Source organism: Centroberyx gerrardi, chromosome 8, assembly GCF_048128805.1.
Source record: "Centroberyx gerrardi isolate f3 chromosome 8, fCenGer3.hap1.cur.20231027, whole genome shotgun sequence".
Classification (NCBI taxonomy): domain Eukaryota; kingdom Metazoa; phylum Chordata; class Actinopteri; order Beryciformes; family Berycidae; genus Centroberyx; species Centroberyx gerrardi.
In genome coordinates, this window is record NC_136004.1 from 11,247,564 (window position 1) to 11,257,417 (window position 9,854).

General features: G+C 41.9%; 2 protein-coding genes across 2 annotated transcripts; one reads left to right on the forward strand and one right to left on the reverse strand.

Annotated features, from left to right (window-relative positions):
* Positions 1–881: 881 nt before the first annotated feature.
* On the forward strand, positions 882–1,985 carry npy8br (neuropeptide Y receptor Y8b). The gene has a single exon (XM_071927876.2). It carries the CDS (start codon positions 882–884, stop codon positions 1,983–1,985), a length of 1,104 nt encoding a protein of 367 aa, XP_071783977.1.
* A 6,144-nt stretch (positions 1,986–8,129) lies between these two features.
* LOC139933695 (progonadoliberin-1-like) lies at positions 8,130–8,823 on the reverse strand. Its single transcript, XM_071927878.1, has 4 exons — positions 8,785–8,823; positions 8,553–8,691; positions 8,350–8,448; positions 8,130–8,186 (listed from the first exon to the last, which is right to left on the reverse strand). The coding sequence occupies exons 2-4, from the start codon at positions 8,688–8,690 to the stop codon at positions 8,130–8,132; spliced, it is 294 nt and encodes a 97-aa protein (XP_071783979.1). The 5' UTR covers position 8,691; positions 8,785–8,823.
* Between the last annotated feature and the right edge of the window lie 1,031 nt (positions 8,824–9,854).

A 9,854-nucleotide genomic window follows, 5' to 3' on the forward strand; every position in this document is an offset into this window, starting at 1 on the left:
TGCTCAGTGACAATGAGAGGTGTCTGTTATTTTTATGGACAAAAACAGAATAAATTCCTGCTGTCAGAAGGGGAGAAAACAGTGAGGGGGAATGATTGTCTCTGAAGGAGCAGTCATTAACACCGTTATTGTGATGGAAATTTAAATCATCTTGCCATTATAATGATGCCACAAAGTCTGGATCTGTGCTGTTTCCTTGATGATACCCCATCAGTGCATCATTTATTCTTATAGCCAATATTCAGGAAGATAGAAAATCTTTGTTTTTCCGCCACAGCCTCATGATATTTGCATACCGGCATTAATTATTCCCTTCATTATTCTCTGTTTTGTAATATTCAATCCATTGTCAGTGTTTACACAGCTGTAATTGTAGCACTGAACACATCTCAGCACCAAACAGATACTTATGGAATTACAGCCAAGAGCGTTGTGAATTTAAAACTTATCCTGCAGCAAGTGAACAGTAGCCATCCTATCAATTTGCCCTGCATGTCCTCATTTAAAAGAAGTAAGGGAGTAATCAGAAAATGAGTTTTTTCCAGTGTGTGAGGGTAGATTTCTTTTCCTGCTGCAGCTTCCATGGTGGTTACATTTTAATTTGAGTGAACAACCAAGCTCATAATTTCTCTAGAATTTATAACTTTAAAATGAGCTTTTCGTGACATGGAATTCATTTAAGTTGACCCGTTTTTTGTTTTTTTTCTTTCTTCCTTCTTCTTTTCTCAGGCAGCAAATGAAGACAGCAACAAAGGAAATTAAAGGATGATGGAAACCTCTGAAAAATGCAAATATTATTCATGAAATAACTACAGCAGGTGTGACACGATAAAACAGTACAATTAGATCCCAACCTATGAAATAAGTCCAGGACAAAGAGCATGGAGCTGCAGCAGAAAACCAATCACAACCAGGCCTCGTGGAAAGAGATACCTTGGGATTTGCCCGAGGTGTGCCCGTCCTCAGTGAGCGGCGCCACTTTCCTGATTGTCGCTTACAGCACGGTGATCGCAGTGGGCGTCATCGGCAACGCTTGCCTGGTGTTTGTCATCACGCGGCAGAAGGAGATGCGCAATGTCACCAACATCTTCATCGCCAACCTGTCCTGCTCCGACATCCTCATGTGCATCGTGTGCCTGCCTGTCACCATCATCTACACGCTGATGGACCACTGGATCCTAGGAGAGGCCCTCTGCAAGCTCACGCCCTTTGTCCAGTGTATATCGGTTACCGTTTCCATTTTTTCCCTCGTCCTCATTGCCATGGAACGCTACCAGCTCATCATCCACCCCACCGGATGGAAGCCCGTGGTGGGACAGTCCTACCTGGCTGTGGCCGTCACCTGGGTGGTGGCCTGCTTAATCTCCCTGCCTTTCCTCTCGTTCAGCATCCTCACCAACCCTTTCCAGAACCTGAGCATCCCCCTCGAGCTGAACGACCACTTCGTCTGCATGGAGTGCTGGCCGTCGGAAAGTAAACGGCTGGCCTACACCACCTCCCTGCTGATGTTCCAGTACTTCCTCCCGCTCGGCCTCATCATGGTCTGCTACCTGCGCATCTTCCTGCGCCTCAGGAGGAGGAAGGACATGGTGGACCGCGCCAGGCACTCCAGCCAAAAGAAGACCAAGGGCTCCAAGAGGATCAACGCCATGCTCGGCTCCATAGTGGTGTTGTTCGCCCTCTGCTGGCTCCCGCTCAACGTCTTCAACGCGGTGTTCGACTGGAACCACAAGATCATCCCGCCCTGCCAGCACGACGTCATCTTCTCCGCCTGCCACCTCACCGCCATGGTCTCCACTTGCGTCAATCCCATCATCTACGGCTTCCTCAACAGCAACTTCCAGAAACAGCTCAAGTCCACCCTGCTGCGCTGTCGCTGCTGGGGGACGGCGGAGAGTTATGAGAGCTTCCCGCTGTCCATTGTCAGCACAGAGGTCACCAAGGGGTCGATCCTCAGCAAAGGATCTATCAGCATCAACACTTAAATCCGAGCCTTTCAGCGAGAGACAAAGAAATTATCGGGCCTCTTCAACCCCCATTGTTTTGATCATCCGTGGGAGCTTTCCTTGCTTAGTTGTGTGCAAGCAGGTTTGACATTTCCAAAGTTATAAACCTAGTAATGGTTGTCCAGAGGAAGCAGACTGAAAACACTTACCCAGCATGGCACGGTGCCCTCGATTTGGTATGACCTCACATGTAGGAGGAAGTAGATAATCAAATGCTGGTGCAAAGGTTATACAGTTTAAGTGTTGTAGGGCAACCAGAGACACTTTACATGAGCACTTTTGCAACTACAGTCTGTATAGTGCATTCCCAGTGTGCTGTGGTGATGTGTGAGTGACAACATAGCATCTAATCCAGTGACTCAAACACACATTTACTGTCAAGTTTCTTTCCAAAGCGTAGGGATCCACCCAGAAGTCAGGTTTGAATGAGTGTTGGCTGTTAGAGTGCGCTTTTCACATATTTAACCACTGTAATTTATCGTGAGCATTGGAACCACCAGATAGTATTGAGAGGAGGGAGCGGGGCACTGCAAATGTACCTTTCAGGGGCTGTACAATTCACTGTTTTATGTTATTAGTATTGATGAAAACATAAGCAATTGTTAAGGGATTGTGAACCGTAATGTGTTAATGATTATCCATATAGACAATAGCTTATTACACAACTGATGGAGAGAACATTAGTGCAATTAAATGTGGCTCCAGGCATTCAGTGAACATTGTCAAATGATTTACTTGCATCATGTTAATGCATTTTTTATTATCTTAAAAAAATCATCACAAATGATTAAGTGATCTTTTTCAGAGAACCTTGACAAGGACTGAGATTGAGAACTACACACCTTTCATGCTGTCCACCAAGGTCTGTGCTCCAATATATTGCTGTGTGCAGGATGGTTTTTGTAATAAAATGTGCCATGCAACAACAATATATCAAGTGCCATAAAACAAAGTATAACAGGCAGTAAAGGACTATGTCAGCGCAGGGTTCTTCCACTGTATATAACTTCTCTAAATACATGTATGCCCTATAAAAGGTGTGACACAGTTATAGTTCCTGGTGTGATTGGCAATAAACAGCACTCTGTAGCATTGCAGGTATCTCTCCTAGGAAACTTGTTGTTAGTAACTTTTCTTTGTGGTATTGAACTGAATTAAAACATTTACTATTATCTTTAAAGTGTCTGTTGTAATATATTGCTATCGACGAAACACAACCTTACTGTCTGTTTGGCCTTCCCACACGAAAGCATTATATTTACTCATACTAAAAATGATTTATACACTAAGATGAAACATTCATCGCCATCATAAAAGTTTGGCAAACTTCACATCTGCCTTGCTGTCTGAGTGTGTGTTACACACTCGCATTATTGGTTTCTAACTCAGAGTGCAACAACTCTTTCACCTTGAAGGTCACTTCATCCAAATCACTCTCCGGTGTCCAGAAAATATTTTGGTTCTGTGTTATAAGTCTCCCACTGAAGGCAAAATGATATATTGACACCAGGCTGCACTGTTCCCACTACAGGAAACACTAGGGAGTCTGCGACCTCACTTTCTCTCCGTCTCTGGTAAAATACCCGTTCCCCAGAGTTTATATTTATAGTACCAATGTGTTTAAACATGAGCCATTCAACGCTCAATCTGTCCGTACCAATATAGGGTGCGGTGTACACTGGAGTAACCTCAACGTGACATTTAAACACCCAATATTTCAAAATCCTCATTTCTTTCCGAGGTCATATTCAGTGCACCGACTCTGTGTGCATTATTCAGGGGAAATGTCTGCGATCGCATCACATTTTCGATGTGCTCGTAGTGTTGGGTAAATCAGCGTTGTGTTTGATGCCATAAATGTTAGACAGTACGGAGAAGAAAAAGAAATTTGGAGGCGAGATCAATGAGGAGGCAACACAGTAAGTAGTTGCGCTAAATATTCATGCTGAGGGAACGCGCCAGTTACTTTTATCCGTTCGCATCTTGAGTGGGTCTGCCACCGGAGCTCCAGCCTGTCTCAAGCAGGAAGAGTGTCAGCTAAATGCTGGAGAGGAAAGGGAAAGTGAGATTTCTATCAGCTGTTTGATGATAACCTCGTGAATTAAACTGTAGGAATGTTCTTACATCTTACACAAAGCAAAATTGTGTGCTCGTGCTATTGTGGCCTGACCTGACCTGCCCCCCCCCGCCCCTCTCTCCCTCCAAAAACCTGCACAGCAAAGAATAGGCTAACTGACTGAATTTCTACTATAAAGAAGAGTTCTCGGATGTTATGCCTGGCACTATTGCACTATTTAGTCAGTATTTGCCTACATGAACAAGTCGCTCTAAACAGTAAATACAAGAGAGCCAGGACTCTCAAGGCGGTGACATATTCCAGGAACCATTTTCTGGAGCTGCTCCATTGACAACGAGTGGGAGATCGATTTTATGGACGCTGTGACGCCACTAGCCAAGTCACTTTTAAGGGGCTATGGGGACATTTCTATGCTATGAAATAAAGCTCAGCTGGATACAAACACTCAGCGAGTCCACAAAGCCAGACTCTCGCTGTCAGCGGAGCAGTTCCAGAAAGATTAGTATCTTGGCTCTCTGTATTTTAATTTAGAGAGCGAGTTGCCCGTGTTAGCGGTATCGCACCATCACAGGAACAACATGAACTACATGGTTGGGTGGAGATTTCATTTGCCGAAGCTGTTGTTTTGAACATTTAAATTATATCCACTCATATATTTTGCCTGGATGTAAGAGCACAGCACAGCTTAACCCTCTTTGTCTTGTCCCCTTATTAATAATAATTATAATAGTAATAACAATAATAGCCCTAACTGTTTTCTGTTACTTTGTAGGAGAAAATCCCACTCCTTATGTCTGAATTTTGCTCCCCAGCCCAAACCCTCTCTATCCCCTGACTTCCCTATTCAGATCTTATGTGTAAGACTTAATATTATAGTGTCAGATATTAAAAGATTAAGTATACAAGTGCCAATCGCATATCTGAAACTGCAGTGTAAATATTGACCCTATCTAATGTCAAATGGGAATTAAGAAGCATTAGTGTCACAAAAAATCATATTTGCATACAGTTTTAACTGCCGTACAAGCAGCCATTGAATGAGTTCCCCATGTGTCTAAATGTTACTGATTTCTCAGTGTGAGGTCCTGTGTTGGATGACGTCACATCAAGTCGCTGGCCTTGTGCATCTTTGCTCCTTTGCGAGAGGGAACTAATCTTTTTTGTTTTGGCAGATGAAAAGGTCACAGAGACTCGGTCTGCTGCCTCTGGAATTCTAATCGTGGTATTATACATACGAGCACCTGTAAGACGGCGCCGACACGTGCAGGTAGCACACCTAGGGGTCAAACGCGTTTATCAGTAGGCTATTTCCTGCTTCCGTCATTTCTCTATTGAATCGCAATCTAATGGCCCTGCCCGGCATCAGTCACTCCCTGATACACCACAGCTCTGGTGGATTTTTTTTTTTGGAGCATTTCCTGGTTTTACCACTTTGTTTTGTCATCGTAATAGTATGAATGTTTTTGTTTTTTTGTTATCCTTCATCAGGCAGTCCTGGGTCATACGCATATAATCCTCCAAAATGAAATCTAACAGTTGTCTGTGCCTCTGCTTTTGAAATAAATCTAGTAATATCCATCCTATAGTGGAGATATTGCTGGGTCTCATTTTCCTCAGTATCTCCTGTAGTATTAATAACGCGCGCGCGTGTGCACACACACACACACACACACACACACACACACACACACATTTTTGTCTTGCATAACACAAGCAGACTTGACAGCCGGGAATAGCAGTCCCCTGATTGGTGTCGGCCAGTTCTCCCTCAGGATTGGATTTGTCATAGCATGCATGTGCTTTCATTTACATGCTGTCATTGATTTTTGGTCACAAAAAGAGATCTGGCCATTACATCTTCACACAAGATTACATTAGACAGACAGATAGACAGATTAGATAGATAGATAGATAGATAGATAGATAGATAGATAGATAGATAGATAATAGAGACAATAGCTATACTAGAAATTCTTTCATCTTTATAATCTTGCCCTTACAATTTAGGATCTGGCCTCTCCATCTGACCTTCCATTTTCTTTGATGAGAAGAAAGAGGTAGACCTCGACCTGCTGCTGTAGTTGCCTGGTTACAGCTTCCTCGGGGGTTTCAATGGGTTTCCTTCAAGCTGAGGAGCACCAACCTATTAAAGGCACTTTATTAAACACTGACAGAGGAGCTAGTCCAAGCTAAAGCACTGTCAGCGCAGCTAGTTCATTCTGATGGTTCACCTGCTTGTGTAATTAAACATCTTGCCTCCGATACATGGGAAGGAGAAGAAGGCGAGGCAAATCATTTATAGCTGGGAACACTTGGTGACAAATCACAATTGGCTTCATATCGTACACAGCAAGGTTTATACGCCTGAACACTCAATGCAAAGTAAGTGGTAAAGAATTTGTCATCAATATTTAAGGTAGATTGATTAGATCCACCATGGCCTGTTAAAAGAAGCATCACTCAGGTGAGCATGTGAAAGAAGATCTTAAATGGTGAAGATCGTTGTTGATTCATCCTCACAAATTCAAGATCCCCCGGCCTGCAGGCATTAAACACACAGCATTTATTTTGGAGGCTCTCAGCTGCTGGTCTGCATCGTCACAGCATGCGGTGTTGTTGTGGTTCTTCTGTTCCACTGCAACACCGGGGCTTTTCCCCTGATGCTCACTTTTATTAGTTCAATCTGCTTTAAGACCAGTCTCTCTGAGACCAATTAGAAGTAACCTGGTGGACCCACAAGCTTTTAGGAGTACAGGCTCAGCACGGTCTGGGTCTCCAACAGGTATTTTCTCGGTTACACTCTTTGAAATCGTCTAGTGCCCCACTTATCTTGTCTACATGTATCCTTTAATCACCAGAGGTGGAGTTGCTTTGATGTTTACACTTTTTAAAAATGTAAATAATATTCCTTGCCGCAAATAATGTGTTTCTGATATGACGTCTCTGATTTTAAAATGGAGTGTAGATGGGCACCGGATGGTAGAGTTTTTGTTCACAACAGTCCTGAGTAAATATTTTATGTCCTGCAGTGCAACTGCCTATCATATCAAATCAGATTCAATAAAGGACAATACTTCATCCATATGGCGGGCAGGGTATGTTCAATGGAAGTGCTTGCAATTTCATCAACAAGATGAAGCCCATGGAAGTGATTATCTGTCTTGTGTGTTTGCTGAGTAGCAGCAGAGTGACAGACAGATTGAAATACTTTGAAAAACACACTTTCCATTGGAGATAAGAAAATGTCCAACCCATTCACTAGTCAGCAGGATATTACAGGGTGTTGTATCACTGTCAAATCTACATGATGAATGCAATCCAATGTGTTATTCAATTTGTTTAAACTCCATACACTATTGGCAAACATGCACATGTGCCGCTTAATCAAATAGGTTTCATGTTGCTTATCCAACCATGAATAAGCACTTTTATCACCCCAAAGAGATTGTGGAGTGTAGCTGAAGCAAGCCAGGCAAACAGTGAGTTATCACAATGTGATAAACTGTCTTAAAACACGTCCTCATATTGAACAAATACAATAAAGTACAGTCAATTACAATAAATGACAGTATTGACAAGATCAGATCCAACCCATATACAGAAAGTACTGTAGATAAATTCTTCGCATCAGTTATATTGGTTGTGTGCATAGATTGTACAAAATGTTCGATTATTTAATGAAACAGTCTGACATTGAGATGCTACAGCAAACCTTAATACTATTAGTACTAAAATCTGAAAGAGTAGAAGGAAGCAGTTTCACGCTGTTTTCTAGCGCCCTCTGATGGCTCAGTACTGAGATCCTGATTAGTTAGATGCATCTGCAACTGCAATGCAAGCCTCATTTTTAGTAAAGTGTATTGTGTGATACAATGTGCCTCTAAACTGAAATACCTCCATGACTTATAACATGAGGAAATCAGAGGGGGAGCAGAATAATAAAAACAAAAAGGCCTTGTGGCTTGTGTGCATGATTTGGACATAAATCATCTGAGGCAGTGACCAAAACAACAACGATATGCCACTGTGGTATTTTATTGTAGAAGTTAGTAATCAAATTTGTTATATGTTTTGTGTCCATTTTCCCTGTCGGTGACACTGCCCTACAAGAGAATACAAAGATTTAAACTATTATCATATAGAGTAGACAATGATTTCATAGAAATATGTGACAATGCTCTGACAATCTGATCATACATGACACAGACACACCCACTGACAACTGAACACAGAAACACAAAATGTCACTAATGAGGAAAAACTTACAAGCAATCCTCTTATTCTGTAATGTTTGGCGAACGGCGATTCTTCAGCACAACCCAGAACACTGCAGGGTGTGTCCATTTTTGGAAACTCCTCAACGTTCTGCAGGGGAAACAAAACACAACAAAAGTGTACAGTAGAAAAGAGAAGCTTCGAATGCTAAGACAGCCTACAAAGAGCTGTGAGTGTGACTGATTAAAGCTTACACTGCCCAGTGTGTCTGACAGGCTGTCCAGCTCCCTCTTGCCCCCCGGACTCAGGCCGTACGACCAGTGCTGACTACAGCTCTGTGGTACAAACGTCCCCAAAAGCAGCAGCCACAGCCCCAAGGTTTTCCTCTCCATTCTGAAAACAAGCACTTTCACATTACACATATAAGCATGACATTACCCACATGCCCAGATTTCCCATTTGCCCCGTTACTGAATTTTCTTTTACCTTTCTGTGCAGCTTCTCTGATTTGCTCTTGTCTGTAGTTGTTTGTGAATGGATGCTGCTGCACACTATTTTCCAAGGCTTATATAGGCCTATGCTGTGTGTTTCCTGATGGCCCAACACTTCACTGCAGGGGGTCACAAAATTGGATTAAGCCACATTTACTGGCAACCTGCAGAGCCTTTTAAAAGATTACATTTCGTGCGTGATTTTTGCACCAACAACTGACGTAAGGAAAGCTTTGTGTGTGGTCAAAAACTGAATCACAGGCTCAGCTATACTTGTTTCGCATTTTCAAGTACTATCATAAAGTCATATATCGAGGGCTTGGAGCCAAAGGGGCGTAAGTGCGTTATAGTAGATTTTATAGGAGAGCCAATACAAATTTTGATCAACCTTGGATCAGCTGCCGTTACCACATACTGAGCACAATATTTAAACCTTTTGTGTTATCAGATTGAGCATCACTATAAAAACAATACTGCTACAGTTTAAGTTGAATTATATTTGTTAACTTTTTTAAAAATGGCAAAAGAGTGAAATACGCCTTTTTGGCACATTGTCCCAATACAGCCATGCAGAATATGGGCGTATGTAAGTAAACAATTGTAAAACACATTCATTTTAATACAAATCTAGCAATTACACTTCAATCAACACTGAAATATAAAACAAGATCAGAATGAATATCTTTATCTTGAAGTAATGCTCAGCAACTTTCACCAAGGCCTTTAAAATTGTAGGCTAAATGGAACATATCAAATTGATTGATACATGTTTTGTTAAAAACTTTTAATAAACCTTTTTAATAAACCTCTATAGACATAAGAAACTACTTTTGATTCTAAACTACTACTTTTTTTTTCTTTTGCTAGTATAATACATTTTTGAATGTGTCCCAGGACACATCACTTATTGATGTGTCCTGGGACACATTCAAAGACCTGTAAAACTCCTCATAACACTGAGGGATAACTTCAGCTACCAGCAGTCTTACTACCAGAGCTCATCTTGACCAGTTCACACTCCTAACATTATAAAATAACATTTTGAATCTATAGGCTATAAGTAGT

Bases quoted from the DNA above. Each gene is read 5' to 3' on its own strand.
- npy8br (XM_071927876.2), top strand. From the start codon at position 882: ATGGAGCTGCAGCAGAAAACCAATCACAACCAGGCCTCGTGGAAAGAG.
- LOC139933695 (XM_071927878.1), bottom strand. From the start codon at position 8,690: ATGGAGAGGAAAACCTTGGGGCTGTGGCTGCTGCTTTTGGGGACGTTT. The intron at 8,449-8,552 runs GTAAGCTTTAAT...TTTCCCCTGCAG, and splicing joins TGTCAGACACACTGGGCAGT to AACGTTGAGGAGTTTCCAAA. The intron at 8,187-8,349 runs GTAAGTTTTTCC...ATTCTCTTGTAG, and splicing joins ACAGAATAAGAGGATTGCTT to GGCAGTGTCACCGACAGGGA.